A 22,383-nucleotide genomic window follows, 5' to 3' on the forward strand; every position below is an offset into this window, starting at 1 on the left:
TTATATTAATGTTGTTTTTTTCATGTTTATACATTGTAGGAATTTAAACAAAAAAAAAGATGCTTTAGATTTCATTAGCTTTGATAACATTGACCTAACTTTATATTTAAAATATTTGTGTTAAAATATTTTATTTTCATAATATTTTGATAATTTGTTTAAGTTGAATTACTTTAAGTTAAAAACCTATTTAATCTTGACTATTTAGAAATATTTTAAATTTTAAAATTATATTTGTTTGGCATTGTATTTGTATTGCATAATTTATAATTAATTTATCTTGAATTTGAATTATGTTTGTTGAATATATATATATAAACAGTATAACCCCGAAACGGCACGCCGAAACACTCTGAAACTGAAACATTTTATTTCAATTGAAAAAATAAAATACCTACCGAAACGAAATTGACAATCTTGATCTCATCTCGATGATATCGCTGCAGAAGGGCAAATCCGTCATTGAAATTGATAATAATAATAATAATAAAGCAACACCCACACGGCATCTACTTCCACGTGGGTCTAGAAGGGTATTTTTGTCGTATCAAATTTCAGAACGCCTTAGAAAAGGCATCAATCCCAGTTTTAGATTATCGGTCAAACTGGACAAGTTTGACTATGGAAAGTAACGTCTAGAATATGGATAATCCTCGTTTCTGGATGCATGCTTGTAAGGGTGGTTGATGTTGTACTTTAAATTGTTTTTTTTTTTAATATATTATAATAATATCTGTTTTTTATTTTAAAAAATATAATAAATATTTTTTTAATAATTTCAATGTGTTGATATAAAATTAAAATAAAATATAAAAAATTTATTTTAATGTATTTTTATAAAATTCAAACTACATTAAAAAAATTAATTTAATTTTTTTTTACAAAGTTACAAATTTTTAAAAGTATGAACTAGCCACACTCCCAAATAATCTTTATTTTATTTTATGGTGCTAAGAAAAGATAAATTTTAGTTAAAAATATTTTTATTATTTTTAATGCATCATAACCTTTTTGTTATTTGTATACGTCTATTTTTTTTTCTACTTGTGTTTATTTTTTAATAGATTTTAAAAAATAATTAATAATATATTATTAATTATTCTCTTAATATCGAAATTTCTTTGCAAGTAACTTGTGTGATTACCAGCATGATCACCATGTTCATGTATGTTTTTTGTTCTTCGTATCGTGTATAGCATCACACTACATGTCTTCTTCCTCTTCTTTATGAAAAACAGTTCTGAAACTCACAGAATTTAAAATACATAATTTTACTATATAACAAAAGAAATATTTACAAGTGATGCATCAAAATTATTAAACTTAGTCTGGCCAAATATTCGAGTAATGAATTAGACATGTTAACTTGAATTGAATTGATACAAATCATTCTAAAGAATTTTTTTTTTAGATTTTTTTAAGTTAAAATATTATTATTTTGATATATTTTTTAAAAAAATTAGACATGATTTTACCAAGTTGCGGGTGGACATATTAGGTTGATCTGGTCATATTAAATTAATTTTCATCTAATTTAATTTAAAATTCAACTCAGACTAGTTTTAACCTAATAAATTATATCTCCTAACTCAATAAATCATTTGAGTTAATTTGACAAATCAATAATAAATTTAATAACTCCAATCATGAGTTATTAATAATATGTTTTTGATGTTTTTAAAGTTTAAAAACTCTAGCTACTACGAAGTTATTAACTCAAGCTAATTACAGGATTTTAGTTTAAGAGTGTTTATTAATAATGTGTTTTTAATGTTTTTGAAGGTTGTTTTTAATCGAGAAAAAGATATTGAATAATATATTATAGAATCAATTAGCACGTTAATTCTTTTTAAATTATGATCTTTTATGTGTATACTGTGATTATTTTGTATGCAAAACATATCACCATAATATAATCATATGTATTCTTTAAACTTAATTACTAAAAGACAAATCATATTTCATCTGACATGGAACTGGAAGATATTTTCTCGATGGACTACTCAATTACAACGATCAAGCATTGAACGCAGACACCCATGATCACTTCCCTCTTGAGCTGCTGTTTCTTTGAAGACAATTCTGGGACATTCTTTCTACAACCAGCGCAGGAAACATAATTCTTGTCGGGTCACCATGCAAAAAGGAGTGAAAGCTCATATGAGCAAGGAAAGGGGGCTCAAGGCGGCATCATGCCTAGGAAGTGTACATGAACTTTTGAATTCTGGTTGGGGTACAGAGCAACAATGGTGATTCAGCATGTAAGGCGATAAAAAGCAGCATATTGCATAAAAGAAATAACCCTAATTCTCCTTGCATATATATGCTTAGATGATAAATGAGTTTGTTAATTTTCATTAATTTTATCATTTAACTTAATATATATTTCAATTTCAGAGGAGATAGCAAGAATTAAAATTATATACATCGGGAATAGACAACCCATCTGGTAAGATTTTGATTGCAAGAATGAAAATCATCTAATACTTGAATGCTATTTTGCGAAAGCCTTTCACTTTGAAAAAATAAAAAAATAAAAATCCCAAGTTGGTCAAAGATCTGATTACATATTCTATGTGTTTTTCACTTTTAGGAATGAAAGTCAAAGTTGGAAGTAAAGCAAGATACTTCTTTTCGAGATTGCTCTCTCTAATTGCTTTTTTTAAGCGTTCGTGCTCTTACATTTAATTCACAAAAAATAATATTTTAAATTTAAGACTACCAATAAAATTAATAAGTAATGGAGTTATAACATTTAAGTTTAAGAGAGTTGCTGATTAAGTAGTTATGAGTTCAAATCTTATCATCTCTATTAATTTAATAAAAATTAAGTGTAAGGTAATATAAATATGTACAAGTGTCAAGTTTAAAGGGTTTTTACTTGAGGAGATATGCTAGAAAATAATATAAATCATATCTTGAGAATTCATCTAATAGTTTAAATTATTGGGTTGAGATGGTTGTTTGATAATAAAAAATCACTGGACAAACTATACTATTTGAATTTGATAAATTCTTCCAATGCTATGAACTATTATATATATAAAAAATCAGTAATCTAGACTTGCCCCGAATAATTAATTCGTTGATTATTCCAAATGCAATGAATTGGCATCACAGGAAATCTCCAAATCAGTGACTAGGTGGTAGCATTGGGTTGCTTACAGACCTTTCTGTGTTTTATCCTCCCCGTAAGAGAAAAAAGTATTTTTAAAAATAAAAAAATAATTTTTTTTAAAATAATTTTCATTACATTTGTATGTTTTTCAAATTATTTTTTCAAATTATTTTTAGGTTATTTTAATGTATTAATATATAAAATAAAAAAATTATTTTGATGAATTTTCAAATAAAAAATATTTTTTAAAAAAACCTAGAATGAAAAAAAAAATATTTGTTCTAATATGTTGTACTTTGAGTACAAGGCAGGAACAGAACCTGCCTTTTCCCAATTTATGTTTTTTTTTTTTTCATAATGCATCACCATCACTGTTGCATGCATGCTAGATAATAATGTCACGTTTTTTTTTTTCAAATACCACCAAATTAATCCCTCATTTTCTTACATACGATCTCATATTCCAAATTAGGGAGTAAAGAAATTGATTTTTTTAAAAAAGTATTGTTTTATCGAATATTTTTAAAATAATGACACCAAATCCCTCAATTTGTTTTGACATCTGCCGTGGCTGCATATAGTTTGACAATTAATTAACCAGGCTGAAGAAAGATGCCAGACGCAGGATTCATGAACCCAGGTAATGAACGACGACGGTCTACCTGTATTGTTTTTCTAGAAACAAAAGAGAAGAAAATAATAATAATTTTAATGTTAGTTGAATCCGCTTCTTAACAGTAAAGTCTACGTCTGTCATCAATCACCTCGTACTAATTATACTAATCAAATCCCTAAGAACACGACCCTCCTCGATCCTGTTGGCTTAAATTATCACCAGCCAGGTCAAAGAATGGTATCTGAAGAAGCTTCCATTTTGTTTCTTCTCCCCTGTTCACCTAGGTAGCTACACGTGGCAGGAGTGCTTGGGGCCCAATTCAAGACAAATGGCGTCCAAGAGAATTAGAGGGCCAGAGATGGCGATGAAGGGAAAGTCCGGTCAGGAGAATTATATGTTTTCTTTACTATTGTGATGGGAGTCGAGGGGGGAAAATTGAAATAGAAAGTAACTAGATTGGTGGTCAATGCTGCGGCGCTTCTGGTTAGGATAAAATAATTTTTAATATTAAAAACTAGTAAGGCAGTTTTAGCGTGTATTTTAAAAGAAAATAAATATGCAATTTGAGTTATGAATCCGAATGTTTTTGATGAGTTCACTTTATTTAATTAATGGATAAAAAAGACAACTATTATTAATAAACCTATTTAAAAAAAAAACACATAATAATATTTTGAAAAGATTTTTATAAGAAAAGATTTTTTTAACCCCTGGTAAAAATAACTCAAATAAATAACATGTAAAAAACATGAACCCGCTGGTGATAACCAAACTAAAATAATAAAATTTAAAAAATCAATTAAAAATAATTTTTTTTTACTAGAGGCACCCTAACTTACTTGTCAAACCAATAACCTGGTTAGTGAGACCAAGATAACTAACTAAAAACAAATTAAAAAAAAAAATAATGATACTTAAATCCCAATCAACACAACGTAGAAGAATAAAATTGAAAATAAAATCAATTAACAAAAAACAAATAAATAAAAAAATAATTCAAGTAAACCTGGATGAATCCACCAAACATGTAACCTGCATCATGAGATCAGAATGATTCAATTCTCAACTAATCCAATATTAAAAGATAAAATTGAAAAAAAATAATTGTTACTAAAAAAATAGTAGTTAAAATAATTATGACCAATTTTGAAGTCGGGGAAGAAGAGAAAAGAGAGGGAACGGAAAAGAAGAAGAAGAAGACTTGATTTAATTTGATTTAATCAAATTATAATAGATTTAATCAAATTAAATCTATTATAATTTGATTTAATCAAAAATAATTTTAATAAAAAAATTCATTTAACATAAATGGATAAATGACTCACGTTGCGAAATTTAATATCTTAATCTACATTTGTTTCTTAAATTTTTTTAATTTTAATTTTATTTATCATTAATAACTTTTTATTTATTTATTTACACAAATAATTCTTGATTTATTTAATTAAAAACATCCATAAATTTTTAGATTTACATTTTGAAAAAACTTTCAAGAAAAAAAACACCTTAAATTTTTATTTGTAAAAATAATATCTAACTTAAGACGAATCACGGATCAAATGACTAGCATTATGCTAAAACATGTATCATCTTAGACCCCTTCCAGAGAGGGAGAGACATGATCCAAATTACAATGTCAATGACAACCTTCACGTGCTCATTTCCTAGCAGTATAACTTACATCTAGAAATCTTCTAGACTAGAATAATGGGATGTCCCATGTAGTTATATACAACCATATATCAGGAAACAAAATCTCTATAAAATTGCCATGCGAAGGGAGCTTTAAATACTTTTACGAGAGAGCAGAAAAAAAATGGCATCAAAGGCTGAACTCAACTATGGAATTGTGCGGCTTCTATTGTATTCGCATTAGTTCACAAGGATGCTCTGCTGGCGGATCCACTTGATGTAAGTCTACACTGCTCACCTTGTCTTTTTTGCAAGCTTTGGATTTTTGCACATTCGAATGCTTGAGGGAGTAACCTCCACTAGTTCATCTTCTTGGATATACTCAATACAGTCATCCAGACTATAATCCAAAGGGGTATCAAGAACCACTGCATTAAAAAGATGAACACGTATCGTTTACTACAAGGCACTGCGGTAGATATCTGCATATATGCGTGTGTGTGTGTTTGTGCGTGCACGTGTGTAGAGAGAGAGAGAGAGAGGAGGGCCGGTTGGGTGGACATGACTTGCAGAATGAGTTCCAGCATGATTCTATCGCTATGTAAACATGGGGCAGGCAGGTTGCACGAAGGTAACGAGACAAAGATATTAATTCTTGACACCTTAATCACTTCCTGTGGTATTCAAGTTTACAACTTTAGCTTAGGCTATATGCAAGGGAATGCATGGGATCATCTAGAGTAGTTTCCTTCCTTTTTTATTTTGACTAAAAAATATTTCTTTTAATTTATCCCTTTCCCTGGTGTCTCTCCTAGTGATCAGCTCAATAAAAGATCCATTTTCTGGAGAATATATGATAATATCGCAGCTCTCTACATACTGTTTAAATGGGAAATGGGGGATTTGTAAGGCAGTTAAAATTGCTATGATCTAAACCCCACAGCTATTTGTAATGTGCATTCATTTAGTAATACCTAAAAGTGGTTATTAAAGCAATAAAGTGGAGCTGTCTCTTACCTGTTTGTTCTTTATTTGAACGTACGTTAGTAGCAGCCTTTTTCTTGCACACATTAAGCGACAGGTCCCCTGTTCGTTGATGGATGCCAACTATTTGACCTTTATAAACTCCTGCTCCAGGTCTAATGAACATTTGCCCTCTATCTTGTGAACTGGCAAGGGCATAAGAAGTAGATGCTCCATCCTCAAAGGCAACCTGAAAATCAATTTCTTGCCATATATAAAATGAAAATAGATATACAAATGTGTAAACATGCAGGCATTTTTGGTTGAGTCGCTGGACATTACTTTATCTTGAGATATTTTAGATATGTCAATTGTTTATCTAAAATATAATGAAAAGTTTATATTCTAAAGTCTGATCTCTAAACAATCCTGAAAGTTGGTAATTACCAATGAACCCTGATCTCGTGTAATTATATCACCAGCCCAAGGTCCATAGCTATCAAATATTGTGTTGAGAATGGCAGTGCCACGAGAAGCTGTCAAAATTGCATTACGCAATCCAAGAAGGCCACGGGTGGGAATCTTATATTTAAGCAGGGTTGTTCCCTCCGACCTAAGCACAAAAGAAGTCCATAACATCAGTGTCAGAAAACCAAAGTGCATATTAATGAAAAACAAAAACTGACTTTTATAGCTTATTCACACACTGGTAATGTGAGAAAAATTGCATCATGCTAATTAAATGTAGAATACTTCCTAGGAAAGCGAGGGAAAAAAAAAACCAACACTACAGAATTTCATTATTCAAGATACATGAATTCAATAATCATGCTGACAACTTAAGAGAGATTTCCATGCTTGTGCTTGTCTTGATAAGTGATAGTGTATAAAATAGTTGTTGTGTATTACTAGATCCTTAGGACCGGCAGGGTTGGTTAGTAGAAATACAGAAACACCAATATCATAAAGATATTGCTGGTCAAGGCATCTCTGCTTAAGATTTTATTATATGAGCAGTTTCATCTTTTCTATATATGGTTAACAGGATGATTGAACACATGAAAACATATTTCTTCACAAGTTCCATGCCTCTTGCACCTCAAACTATCCAGTATTTGTGTTGTATAAAGATAGATATATAGTAAGTCTTACATAACAGCACATTAAGATTTTGAAATACTTCAACTAGAACATTAAAAATAAAATTAAAGTAAAGAGAACATTTTACGCACCCAACCCCTTGCATATCAAACATCTGTCCACGCCTTCTACCAAGAAGTTCAACCACAGCCCCCATGTGCTCTTCTGGAACCTCCACAGTGGCAATCTGCAAGCATATCAATTGTTAGAAATAACTGATGTAATGCAATGGAAAGTATGACCTTTTAAGCATAATAGATGGGCACTGGGGTTAAGAAATCAAGGACGTCATCATTAGTTAATAGCAAAACATGCACTCAAAATTCATACCAATTAAAATAGCATAACGCTAAAGCAAAATACACTGCATCATATGATTGTTTTATCATTCAGTTACAGTTTACAATCATGTTGGGCCTTATGTTTTCTGTCTGTCAATTCAAAACCCAAGCAGTGCAAACTGCTTTTGAATGAAATGATATGGAAGCTCGTGAAATTCAGCTATAGGGCATGCTTTCTTATGAAGCTGTAAGACTTCTGGGCCATTTTTTTTCAATCCAATGAATGGGATACACAATAGGAGCCAAGGGGTTACTACCTACCCTCTACTTTCATCTCTCCCATACAGGGTGTGAGCGGAATTCAATTGTAGGTTTCTTAGAATGATAACTGGCGAGTTTACCAACTAAGGTAGCTAGACCAGGGACATTCTATCAATACTTTGAGTAATTTAAACTTCTTTTGACAGGTTGAGCTCTATCAGTTTATCTATTTCCTAAAATAATCCACATGCACGCGCGCACACACACACACAAAAAAAAAATGTACATAACATAGTATAATAAAATAAACCATGAGAATAAACAAAAAGAAGCACAAGTATGCCCATAAAAAGAACATCGAAGCATCCCACACCTTTTTCAATCAAGAAGCATTTACATGTATATCTCATGTTCTTTATAAAACCCTAAACAAAAAGAAAGGAAAATCGCAATCCGTAAATCACCTCATATGGTTCTAGCACTTTGTCATCGACCTTTTTGTTGATGACCTTTGGAGGTCCCACCATGAATTCGTATCCTTCTCGTCGCCTGAAATGAATGAATGTCACAACACACGCAGACATGCCACATTGAAGACATGGAAGAAAGGAAAAAATAGGTTATACTTACATGTTCTCTATTAATATGGTGATATGTAAAGTACCACGCCCACTGACAACAAATGTATCAGCAGTTTCACCATCTTCAACTTTCATAGCTAAATTTCGTTCAAGCTCACGGTAGAGTCGATCTCGTAAATTCCTGCTGGTAACATATTTTCCCTGAAATGAAATGAAATGAAAAAACCCAAAGGCTTCAATGCCACCAAAATACTAGGAAGTTCACATTAACACAGCTATACATATGCTAATATCAGCTAAAGCCTCTTTATTGATGGCTTACATATAGAAGAAATAGCAAAACACATGGTAAACAAAATCTTTGCAAGGAGATCTCAGTGCCAGTCAATTAATGAGTCAACCACTCAGTCAAAACAATACTTGAGCTACTTTGCAAGGATAGATTCAAATACTCATAAGTAAAGGTGAAAGCTAGGGTTGTTGGGGGGATGCATACTGTTGCCACTTGCCTGACCAACGAAGTTGGGTGAAGGTTCACAAAGAAAGAAAAAGAAAAAAGACTACGAAGTACTTATTGAAAGAATGCGATTCTGACAGTTCTGGGTCATTGTTTAATAGACATACCTCTCGGCCAACAAAAGGTGATGTATTTATGGAAAAGGCCATTTTCACAGTTGGTTCTTCCACTCTGATAGATGGTAATGGCTTCCCGAATGCTTTATCAGCGATTGTCTCCCCAATCTGATCAATGAAATTAAATCAGTCGTGATAAATATAAGACAACTCTATTGCATGAATCAAATTTAGATCATATGATAAATAAGGTGACCTCAAAATAAGAATAACAGTTGATTCATGGAACACTGATAGTCCCTCTGTCCTATTTTGTTGGTACAATATTCCATTTAAATATTTTCCAGTTTATTTGTACATTTTCTAAAAGTAATATTCAAAATCATGCACTTCCAGAATTACACTTGTTTTAAGAGACTAAAATTCATTAATCATGGTATAAGCAGTTCTTAAAACATATGCTTCAGACAAAATAGTTAAGAATGTGACCCTTCTGAAATTTAATTTACAAAGATGGAGCAAAACGAAGGAATGAAGAGAGTAAAGGCATACTTGAATGTCCTCAATTCCACAGACAGCACAAATGTCACCAGCTTCCACTTTTGTGGCTGGAACCCTAATGAACTTCTCATAAACAAAAAGCTCACTAACTTTTCCAAATCTACACGAATCTTCTGATGTGCATACCTACAAAAAACTCAACACAAAATTAAGAAAAAGGTTTGCTTGCTTCTTTCTCTGTTCAACTTCAACAATTGCTGTGAAACTGGTGTCTCTAACTTCAAATCATCATAGTTAAAAGAAGAAACACATCTATGCTTATACTTGATATGTGAAAACTACTACTAAGTGTTGCAGGCAGTCATCAAATAAATGATTATGATTGATCTCTCAACCATCTACAGCAATAAGGATATCTTATAAATGAATCTATTTTCCTGTATTTTTGTATAACTCTTGAATCGATTATCTTTGGAATAACTTCTTCGAGTAATTATCTGGGCACCACTTTGCAGTACAACACTACAGCACCTACAATGTCTAAAAGCTGAAGTTCAGAAACAAATGGCATATGGAGATCATACCACGGTTATCTGTATGCAGCACTATAGAATATTTTTTTTTTTCAGATTCTTTTAGCCTTTATCTATTCAAATGCAACTTAGATTGATCATTAATCATCGGAACAAAATCTTTACATCAGCAAACCACATCATGCAACAGAAATTGATTGAGAAAGTATGCAAGCATCACCAATTACAGTTCAAAACTGCCAATATCAAGACAGGACTATCCAACATGTATGCTAATGGAAAATAGAATGTTGAAGCCACAAGAAAAGAAAGGACACTCACCCTCACATCCATTCCTTTCTGCAGAACCCCAGCATGCAACCGTCCAATAGCTATTCGTCCTTTATGTTCATCATACTCGATATTTGTGGCCTAAAATATGTCAATTTCAACTATAAACACACATCCAAGTTATAATAAGTTCATACAGGAAATGCAAACAAATCCAATCAAAGTTAAAACAAAATGATGAGCTATGTATCAATTTAATTTACAGAGTCAACTACCTAGATTATGATAATATATATGAATTAACTAAAGCTCATCTTTAAAATTGCCACTCATGGGATCTGCTTCATCTTCTTGACATGGATTTTCAGCTTTCAATTTAATTCAAGCAACGAGACAAATTTCTTCTCAAATTTTATTGTCATTAGCTAAAGACTTGTATTAGCAATGCATACGATGCTAACTTGACAAATAATCCTTGCATTCAACCTGCAACATCATATTTAGCTAAGAAAAGGCCAAGACTGAAGATATGATGAATGGAAACTTTGATCTAGAAAGCATTGGAAACTTTACTGCAGAATTATCAAAGGATCCTAAGCATTACCCAAAGATACTTGTTTATAAGAAATTCTTAGCTAGTATATCTGTCATAATATTTTTTTTGGTCCTGCCACCCTGCAATTTTAGGGACAGAAACTCAATGAAATTCACTCAAATGAAACAGCAGAGAGCAAGTGATTGCTAATGCTAAAGCCACTCCCCATCAGTCAGTTATCCTTTTGACCCTGGTTAAAATATTGCACCGCATATCGAGCCTTCTCATCATAGGTCACAGCACAAAAAAGCCTATTCTAGTGATGGTATTTGCATGTAAAATCTTATTGGTTAGTGGTAAATGATCGACCCATATTGCTGGCATGTAGTTCTTCTAATGGTTTATGCCATAACGTCCCATCCAGTTCCGAGATAATCAAAATCAAAAGCCAAACAATATGAAAGCAAAGCATGAGAACAAATTTGAAAAAAGCAATACAAGGAATGGCCACTAACAAGCATTTGCAGTGCACCGTCTTTGTCAATACATGGTCCAGGTATGCATCTCATTATAGCCTCAAAAAGTGGGCCAAGATCTTCAGCCAAATCATCAGGAGACAATCCTGCCTTCCCTTTTATACCACTCGCATATATTGATTGGAAATCACACTGCAACATCAATTAAAGATGCTATCAGGCCATGCCTTAAACTGCTATCTTTTGATGATATTAAAGCATCCACTAAGCTAAAGAAAACCTTGAAACAACATAGTAAAAGTTTCAAACAGACTATGTCCAGAAGTACTTCTGCTAATTATCATTCACCAAATTCTCGTTGAGGCTCGGTAAGTTTTCTATTACTGTCATTCTCCACAATGACTATATAAAATCACTACAGAACATCTCAATGTGAACCTTACACTCGCAAATCCTTCAGATATAACAATCATCAAAATACCTGTTCATCCGTCGCATTGAGTTCAATAAACAATTCAAAAGTCGAATTGATAACAAAATCCGGACGTGCAGACGGTCTATCAATCTTATTAACAACAACAACAACAGCATGACCAAACTCCAAAGCCTTCTTCAAAACAAACCTCGTCTGCGGCATCGGCCCCTCAACAGAATCCACCTACAAATATCAAGACCTCCATTAGTCATTACATAAATGCACTAACATTACACATTAGCATAAAAATAACAATATCAACAAAATCAAAGATTGAGAAAATGTACCACGAGTAGAACTCCTTCGACCATATTAAGAATCCTTTCAACTTCACCACCAAAATCAGAGTGACCTGGAGTATCAATTATATTGATTTTTGTATCCTTATAAGTAATTGAAGTATTTTTGCTCAAAATTGTAATTCCTCTTTCGCGTTCTATATCATTGGAGTCCATAATTCTCTCCTGTACAAATTGATTATCGCGAAACACCTACGCAGAAAAAAAATTAAACAATTATTAAAAACAAAATTTATCGATTAAGACAACGGTAAGTTAAGCAATAATAATTAATTAATTAAAATAAATAAATTACCTTAGATTGCTTTAACATGGCATCAACTAAGGTAGTTTTACCATGATCAACATGAGCTACTATTGCTATATTCCGTATGTCTCCTCTTCTCATCATCTGGCTCCTTTTCTCTACAAATTTGAATAAATCAAATAAAAATAAATAATTAGAGGAAAATAAAATAAAAATGAAATTCATTTCAACTTACCGGTGGTGGAGGCTTCCGTGGAAACGGAGCATTTTATCGGAGAGTGAAATGAAAAACGAGAACGGCGGCAGCGGAGTGATGAGGTTGATGTCGTTTTGGAGGTGTTTGGGAAGGAAGATAAGGTGAAGGAGCTACCGAAGAGTTGTTTGGTAAGCAGAGGTGGTTTAGGGTTTATAAGAGAGAAGGAGGAGCTGCTGCTGCTGTGGATGTTAATTGCCATTTCCATTTCTCTCTCGCAGTGAGTGTGGAAGAGAAATGAATATGGCTAAGTGAGAGAGGGGGAGAGAGAGAGAGGTTATAACTTATAAGGCTGCTGTTAGTTTTGAACCGAACTAACGATAAATTTGAGAGGTCGGGATAGCATGGAGCTAAGAAGAAAGAAAGGGTGCCTTCCTTCGGCCCCTTTTTGGCCACGTCGACGATGGTTCCGCAAAGTAAAGTAGTTTGGGACCATGAGAGAAGCCCAACTTGGAAAGTTAAGAGGTTTAATTTGAGTCTTAGGGCTGGATTATTTTTTTGGAGTAAAGTGAAGAAGTGGGGTTAGGGCTAGGAAGAGGAGTGTGAACTTTGCGTTAACCATGTATAATTTATTTATAATTTAGCTTAGAAAATCAAATTTGTGATTATTCATGGATGTAATTATTTAATTTATTTTTTATGCAACTGGCTTTTTATTATTTATTTGAATAATAAGTGATTCACATCTTTATTATTAAATTAGATTTGAAAACTTATCATAAATATATGAGTATCAACATAGATGATTTGTCTAAGACCTCATTAAAAGTAATTTAGTTTTATTATAAATCTAAAATAATTTGTTCTCATTCCCAATAATAATAATAATAATTTATTTGGAAGAGTTTCTATATTAAAAAAATATGGTTTTCCTAATTTAAAGAATGGCAAAAGTGAGATATGAGAACGTCAATAATATTAAAAAATAAGAAAATATTCAATGTAAATAAGAAAATATTCAATGTATCAAATAATTCTCCATGCAAAGATACTTTTAATTTTTAATTTTGTTTTATTTTATTTTTGCTTTTCGAGAAAGAAAAATTTAATTTCAAATGGGCCTTGAGTTGCATAGGACTGAAAGGGGAAGATAAAGGCTGTACAGAGAAACTAGAACCTCCATGACCAACATTTCAAACATCAATTAATCCCATGAATGCCCTTCTCCCCGCCATTTCCCTTCCCTGTTTCTCAAAACCCCAACAACCTTTCCCGCCATTGAAACCAAAACCACCCAGCACCACCTTCCCCTCCTCCTTTAAACCCCTAAAACACAGCAACAGCAACAAAACACAAACCCCAAACCCCAAAACAACTCAGAACTGCACTAATATCTCCTTTGCATCTCCTTCTGAAGAGACCCTTCTATCTAGTGACTGGCCTCAGCTCCTAAAAATCTCAATTGGGTCTAAAGATTTCTTGCTAGGCAAGGCAATCCATGCCTACTTAGTAAAAATAGCCTCCCAAAATGACCCATTTGAAGGCAATAATCTTATTAATCTGTATTCGAAATTTAACAGATTGGATCTGGCATGGAAGGTGTTTGATGAAATGCTTGTTAGAAACACTATTACTTGGACTTCACTAATAAAAGGGTGTCTAGAGAATGAAGATTTTGTGTCTGGGTTTAGTGTTGTTTGTGATATGTGTGAATTTGGAGAGAAGTTTAATGAGCATACTTGCGTGGTGATTTTACAGGCTTGTAGCGATATAGGGGATGTGGTATTAGGGGAACAAATTCATGGTTTTGTAATAAAAAGTGGGTTTGAGGAGAATGTTTTTGTTGGCACTTCATTGATTTCTATGTACTCGAGAAGCGGGAACTTTGATGAGGCAGAGAAAGTGTTTAATGGTGTGGGTTGTAAAGATCTTCGGTGTTTAAATTGTATGATTTTGGAATATGGGAAGGCTGGATACGAGAAGAGGGCTATTGGGGTTTTTATATATCTGATAAGTGTTGGTTTGGATCCTAATGATTATACTTTCACTAACATAATTAGTACTTGCAATGTAGAGGAGGGTAAGCAACTACATGGGCTTGCTGTAAAGTATGGTGTTTTGCTTCAAACTTCGGTGGGAAATGCAGTTATCACTATGTATGGGAAAAATGGAATGGTTGAGGAGGCAGCGAGAATGTTTTCTGTGATGAATAAGAAGAATTTGATTTCTTGGACTGCCTTAATATCAGGCTACACAAGGAATGGTTATGGTGAAAAGGCTGTTGATGGTTTTCTGGAATTGCGTGGTTGTGGTGTTGAATGTGATTCTGGTTTGTTAGCTACAATTCTTGATGGCTGCTCAGAATGCAAAAACTTGGATTTGGGAACTCAAATTCATGGATTAGTGATCAAGCTTGGTTATCCCTGTGATATTAATATTGGGACTGCTTTAATAGATTTATATGCCAAATGCAAGAACTTTCAGTCTGCAAGAACAGTTTTTAATGGTCTTTCCCCTAGGAGTACTGCTTCTTTCAACGCCATTCTAGTGGGATTTATTGAGAATGATAGCAACGAAGAAGATCCCATGGTTTTTCTTAGCCAGCTGAGACTGGCTGGTATTAAACCAGATTCAGTGAGTTTTTCACGGCTTCTCAGTTTATCTGCCAATCGAGCTTCTTTAGTAAAAGGGAGAGGTCTCCATGCATATTCTATTAAAACAGGATTTGCAGGCCATATTTCAGTATCCAATGCTTTAATTACCATGTATGCCAAATGTGGAATCGTTGAGGATGCTTATCAAGCATTTAATTCAATGAGCGCTAATGATTGCATATCTTGGAATGCCATAATCTCGGCTTACTCTCTTCATGGTCAAGGTGAAAAGGCCTTATTGCTATATCAAGAGATGGAGGAGAAAGGGTTTACTCCTGATGAGATCACGATATTGGTCATCCTTCAAGCTTGCACTTATTCGGGTTTGTCGGAAGATGGATTACACCTATTCAACACAATGGAATCAAAATATGGGATTCAGCCATTGCTTGAGCACTATGCTTGTATGGTTGATCTTTTGGGCCGGGCTGGCTATTTATCACAAGCCATGGATATTATTAACAGAAGTCCCTTTTCAGAGTCAACTTTGCTTTGGAGAACTTTGGTCAATGTGTGTAAGTTGTGCGGGGATCTGAATCTTGGCAAGTTAGCTTCAAAACATTTACTTGATTTGTCACCTGATGAGGCAGGTTCTTATGTACTTGTTTCAAATATTTATGCTGGTGAAGGAATGATAGATGAGGCATCGAAGGTTAGAACAACTATGAAAGACTTGAAGTTGAGTAAAGAAGCAGGCAGTAGCTGGGTTGAGATTGATAACATGGTCCATTATTTCGTGGCAAGTGGCACAGACCATCCAGAAAGTATAGAAATTTATGCAAGATTGGATCTATTAAGGAATGAAATGAGAGGGATATATGATAGCAAAGCTGATCTCAATCTAATTTAAGAATTCGTGTGACTACAAAAAAACAGAATCATCTCTCTTGCAGAGTTCTCTTTATTCGTTGGGGTCAGTATCAGTTTGGCATCTGCCCTTCAATTACTACATTGCATACATGAAGCAGTTACAGAATGCTGCACCTATAAATCAACAGTTCAAATTGTGGAGAAAGACAAGAACATGCTAGATGTTATCACCGATGGACCTCCCGGCTATAACCGTTGTCATTCTTGCCTCAACTGGATTAAGAGATGCTGGATTTATTCTGACTCACATTTTGCTGCAATTTTCTTGGTAGAAAAAAACTTAATCCGGCGGTTCCAGTTTTTTTTACTGTAATTACACTGACATTTTAATTTAGGTGTAAGGAAAGCAAATCTACTGGAATTTTCAGATGAATCACCTACAGTTATACTGGTTACAGTCACCAAATTTCGGGTGTAACAGTTACAAATTGTAGTTCAATTAGTATGTGCTTAAAATACAGGAAGTTCTTTGAACTAGTTATATGCGTGCATCAGAACGTTGTTACTAGTTAGGGTGCTTGTGTCCCAATTGATTTGGATCATGATTTCATCAGGCATGACATAATGGTACATGGCAGTTTAATTATTTGTTCATCTGGTATGTGGTTTACGATCGTTGGATTACTTTTAAAAAGCTCTAGGATATCAATAAGGGTTTTGGAATGAATGCCTCTCCTTGTGAGAGTTGCCTATATTGAAATTGTTGCACGCTGAAAATCAGCCATTACATAGTACTATACAAGATAAGAGTAAAGCTATCAATTATATACCTATATGCAATATATATTTCTCTCTATATATAGCTAGACTAAATAAGAAAACACATATCAAGCCGTCGAATTGATGGTGTGCGGTTTAAAACTATCAATTTCATCAATCATAAATTGATGGTGAAAATGTGCTACCCCATGCTCTTAGAAGACACAATTTCTCCCAAGACCAATAATCAGATGTAGAAGGTTTAAAATTGTTTTGAACTTTGTGTTCAACTAATCAAGTACTTAGTCCTGGAAAATTCAATGATCTGAACTTGTAACTGATATCGATGTCTGATAATCAATCAATATCAACATGTCGTGACGCTTGGTTGGTTTTGTCAGAAAAGACAATTTCAGGGGTTCATTGATTAGTACACCTTTGGTGCTTGAAAGGTCGGGATCATGGTCGTCCATCTTCGGTTTGTCGCTGCTCCTTGGCCTGCAAGCTAGAGTACTTAATTGGAAGGTGTGGAAATAGTTCTTTTTTCACCACGGAAAGCGCGACTCCTTAATGCCTTCACTCATTCATTTCCCTTTCAGGGAGAAAAGAAGAGATCTACTTAAGTAACTATTTCGGTGGTAAAAGCCTCTTCGGGTGAGATTAAGAAGACGTAGGAAAAAGAGTTCGCAGCTTTCAATTTGTATCATCGTCAATGCACCAAGTCTCGAACTCCTGTTTGTGAGTCATTCCCTCCAGCCTATTTGGTTTAGCAATCCCACTCTACAAAGATTCATTCTTTTCCCTTGCTTTCTTCTAATGGAAGTACAAGTCCTTGTCCTTTCAGAATGGACCAAGATAGAATGTCTTCCTCACGGGCACCGAACTCATAAATCATATGATTATTAATCAGAGAGAGCTTGGTGAAAACATTAGCGGTTTGGCATTCAATGAAAATGTGTGGAAGATAAGGCTTCACGAATAGAATGAGAATTCATTTCAATATACTTAGTGTGCTTATGAAAAACATGAATATAAATAGCACTAGTATTATCAGCAAAAAAAAAAAAAAAAAGTATAAATAAGGTATGAAACATGAAGTTCACCTAACAACCCGCGAAACCATACAATTTTAGAACAAGCAAACAACATATCCAAATATTCAAACTTGGTGGATGACTTTGAGAAATGAGCTTGTTTCTTACTCTTCTAATAAATTAGGGCATCACCAAGAAACACACATTAACGTATAACAAAATGATGAGTATCCGCACACTCAGCTCAGTCATCATTATTAAAACCCATCAATTATAAAGAATTACCAGGAAAAAAAAAGAACAAGTCGTGACCAGATGTCCCTTTGAGATATCAAAGAAGACGACAAATAGTGGCTAAATGTGTTTGGCATGGAGCCTGCACAAAGTAACTGACCTGTTGAACAACAAACAAGATATTAGATCGAGTAATGATTAAATAATTCAAGCTACCTACCAGCTATCGATACATTAAAGGGTTAAAAAAGAGATCATCATCCTCCTTATACAACTTTAAATTTACCTCTATAGGAGTAAAACCGAATTACCGTCTTGAAGGCTAGCTAAAGAAAGAAGTTCTACAACCATAGATTAGGCTTCTACTCAAAATCTAGAAGGAATAGAAGATTCAAGCATCAATGTATGAACAACATGTAATAGATGATAATTTTCACGCTCAATGACACAATTTCTATTGAGGGGTGTAAGGATATGAACTCTAAGAGAGCATACCTTTCTGTTGGAGAAAAGATTGAAAAGCATTAGACATGTATTCTCACTACAATCAGAGTGTAAGACCCAAATACACGTAGAAATTTGAGTTTCTACATGGGCAATAAAAGTTCAGAAGGTTGATAACACATAAGCTTTAGAACAAATGAAATAGATACATGTGAAACGACTATAATTATCAATAAATACCATAAAATACATGTATTAAGCATGAGAAAGAATATGACTCATACCCCAAATATCAAAATGAATAATTTCAAAACATGTAGAAGCACGACTACCCTACAAAGAAAAAGATAATGATTTGCTTTTCTGTTTACAAGAAGCACAATAAAATGACAATGAAGAAAACTCATTTGAATTATTCAGATAGTCATGTTTTATAAGATGTGCTAGAATTACGGAGTTAGGATGACCTAGTTTTTTATGCCAAGATTGACTATTATTATTAGTAATAGCAAAACAACCAATAAAAGTTAAACGAGGAAAGGAAAATGATTGATGAGGAAAAAGATGTTCCACTTTAGACCTCCTTGCTATCTCTAGTCTAGACACTTAAACTTGCACACAACAACCAGAATGATAAAAATAAAGAGAGTAATTTTCTTTTACTAATTGTCCAATCAAAATGAGATTGGTAGATAAATTAGGAGAGACAAACATAATAGTAAAGGAAGAACCCATATTACCAACCACTATAATAGGAAGAGTATTGTCATCGACGATTTGAATATGTTGTTTACCATCATACTTACAAAAATCATGTAAAGCAATTGAACTACCATTCATATGATTGGAAACCGTAGAGTCAATTAATCGATGAGAAGTAAGACGATGTTTCTTACCTTAGAAACCAAGAGTAAAAAAGGCAAAAATAATCATTTATTGAACTTGCTTGGGAGTAATATTGGAAGAAGAGTCCCAAAAGGGTGTAGCGTGATGGCAAAGGGCTTGAGATCTGCACAGCAGGTCTTGAGTTCGAGTCAGGGCGTGCACCTCTTGTAAGAGCCTGGAACAGCCGGGGTTTTACTTGCTCACCTGTGCCCACAAAGTGCGCTTTCCGGGGTGTGGGGTTTCCTCGAATCCAAAAAAAAAATATTGGAAGAAGAACCCAGAATAGCAGGTTGTGCGGAAAGTGTAGGCATAAAAATGAACTGAACAATAGTATGAAAAGCAAAAACAGATTGATTTCAAGGGCATACATGACAATCCTTAATAATATGATTTTCCTTCTTGCAATAATTGCAGGATTTCTTGCTGAAATATTTTGCAACGCGCTCACTTTTCTTGCAACTATAACATTGTGGCAGAGATCTAGATCGTCCTCTATCTTGAACAGCGTACGCCATATTAATCATCTCAGAACCACCAGCACCTTGAACAAGACCAAGATGTGAGGCAATATGTTTTTCTTCACACAAGAGTTCAGCCAAACAAACCTTAAAAGATAGGACATATTGGAGATTGATTAACTCAGCTCGTGTATTTTTGAACTTAGATCATAGCTTCATCAAGAATTGATCTCGCTGGCTCTCAGAGTGAACCGCTTGTAGTGCTACTATAGCTTTTAGAACCTGAGAATGCAACAACCTAGAATAATCATCCCATAATTTAAAAAATCTAGAATAAAATTTCTCAATAGAGAGGTTACTCTAGTGATAGTTTTCAATGTCTAATTCCATTTAAAATTTTTAGATAAAATTATCTTGATAATAAACTCATCAAATGTAATCTCACATCGTCTTAGCAATAATAAACCCACAAATGAGAAGCAAGGAAGCAATTTTGGCATCCCTTCCTTCCCATGAACAAAGTTTGGTTGGATCATTAGGAGCCATTAGACCCATTCAAATGACTTCATAACTCCTCCTTGGGATTCGTAGCTAGCATAATTATTTCCAGTAAGGTGTACTATACAATTTGCTTCAGATATGATAACCACACAAAAAATCAACACACAATCAAGAAGCCAAAATATAATTGAGAACTCCACAACTGGAAACTGAACCTCCAAGCTAGAAAACCACTTTTTACTGCTACTCACAGAAAAGTATCACAAAAAACAAGAAACCAAAAAATCCAGCCAAGTCAAGAGGAGATAATACCATGTCAACCAGGGTTTTGGTAAAAATTTTGGTTTCCATGGGAAACACAACAGGGGCACACGCGCGCCCTATACCACTACAGTTTAGTCTTGGTGATTTGGTTTGGACAAATGCCAGCATGTTAGACCATTGTTCTCTGTTCCATGAGATTGAAAAACTATAGAACAATCTGTTGACTAGCTTTTAAATGCTTTTGATACCTCCCTCTACAAGGATTGATATGGTTGGATTTTCAGAGTGATATGATTGGATTATTATATTATCTATAGCTTTAGGTTTCCTATTCAAGATCCCATAACACAGCTTCCTAGCCCAATACCATCTTACTCATGTGCGTTATTAATGGTCTTGGAGAGCAGGTGCTGAGATTTGAATTGATACTTGTCGGATAGATGATCCAAAAAAAGCAGGAACTTTTTGCTTTTGTACGTCTAGTTAGGTAGTTGGCCAAAAGAAACTTGTGATATATATGTATGCATAAATGCAGTTGAGACTCTTTTGTCAATCATATCCTCTGTTATCTGCTATGCTTCAATCAAGGCCTTAAATAAAATGGCTTCACAACTAAACTCACAAGAGAATTCTCCTCAGCGGTGGCCAGACATAGTCTTTCGACGCCTGACCAAACCCTGTCATTGTCAAATCGCATACTATCATGGATCAAGGTGTTTGTCATTTTGCATTGTTGTGTAGGATTTCATGACCAGAATGGCATGTTTTCCAAGCAATCTCCTTGAAATTTAGATTTTGAGCAACTTCTTTTTATTTCTTGAACATGAAGTTTAAATTCTTCCTCCTTGTCAAGAAATGTGAAAAGGGAAATTCGTTTAGTTTCTTGCTGATACAGTTTTGACTTCTAACCGTTCTTTTCTGGGCAAAACAAGCATACCGTGTTTTTGACGTTGCACCCACAGACAGGGAATGTACTAGTTTATTATTGTTCTATTTGCTTTTTGAAATTTAGGCACTTTCTTACTAGAGAATAATGCTTCATGCTCTTCCAAAAAGGCTAATGCTTCCTTCCCTGTAGCATTCATTTGAGTGGCAAGGCTTTCAGTATCTTGACCCGTCTTTTTCTTGCAAATCGAGACACAGTTAACGCAAATCACGGTTCGTAAGCACCGATAAAATTATTTTGAGTGGTTTTCATGTTTGTATTTTATTCAAGAAGATGACATTAGAGAAAGAAAGTGCTTTTCATGCTTGTAAAGATATCAGTTATGCTAAATAAATCAAGATCGTGCTCTCTGGAATTTCTTTTATTTCCACTGGATATGTATGGATGTCTAGCTATGCTTCTAACAAATTCCAAGCCTTTTGGCCTTAGTATAGCTGCATAAAATTTCCATTTTTCTGGTTTCTGGTGCATCATATTTCATAGTGTTACTGGTTTATAACTACACTAATTTCCATGAAACACTGAAGCTCTGTCACTGGATATTCTTCGGCACATGCCTCTGTTTTTCCCCTGAGATATCAGGTTAAAGGCTTCCGTGTCTGGTGTTATATTCCTAACTTAGGCAATTAGGCGAGGCTCGATCGCCAGAAGTAAAGACAACGGAATAAAGATTGAGAAAACACTGATTGTTTTCAAAACT

At 33.9% G+C, this 22,383-nt stretch overlaps 2 protein-coding genes across 2 annotated transcripts; one reads left to right on the top strand and one right to left on the bottom strand.

Annotated features, from left to right (window-relative positions):
• Positions 1-5,303: 5,303 nt before the first annotated feature.
• On the bottom strand, positions 5,304-13,071 carry LOC7473632 (putative elongation factor TypA-like SVR3, chloroplastic). Its single transcript, XM_052454159.1, has 14 exons — positions 12,737-13,071; positions 12,550-12,659; positions 12,243-12,446; positions 11,962-12,138; positions 11,520-11,672; positions 10,521-10,610; positions 9,718-9,852; positions 9,217-9,333; positions 8,642-8,793; positions 8,476-8,560; positions 7,562-7,656; positions 6,777-6,942; positions 6,384-6,579; positions 5,304-5,794 (listed from the first exon to the last, which is right to left on the bottom strand). The coding sequence occupies exons 1-14, from the start codon at positions 12,960-12,962 to the stop codon at positions 5,661-5,663; spliced, it is 2,040 nt and encodes a 679-aa protein (XP_052310119.1). The 5' UTR covers positions 12,963-13,071; the 3' UTR covers positions 5,304-5,660.
• Positions 13,072-13,861: 790 nt separating this feature from the next.
• Positions 13,862-16,709, top strand: LOC112327927 (pentatricopeptide repeat-containing protein At2g33680). Its single transcript, XM_024603416.2, has one exon. The coding sequence runs from the start codon at positions 13,907-13,909 to the stop codon at positions 16,196-16,198; it is 2,292 nt and encodes a 763-aa protein (XP_024459184.1). The 5' UTR covers positions 13,862-13,906; the 3' UTR covers positions 16,199-16,709.
• The last annotated feature ends 5,674 nt before the right edge of the window (positions 16,710-22,383 follow it).

This window comes from Populus trichocarpa, chromosome 6 (genome assembly GCF_000002775.5).
Source record: "Populus trichocarpa isolate Nisqually-1 chromosome 6, P.trichocarpa_v4.1, whole genome shotgun sequence".
Classification (NCBI taxonomy): Eukaryota; Viridiplantae; Streptophyta; class Magnoliopsida; order Malpighiales; family Salicaceae; genus Populus; species Populus trichocarpa.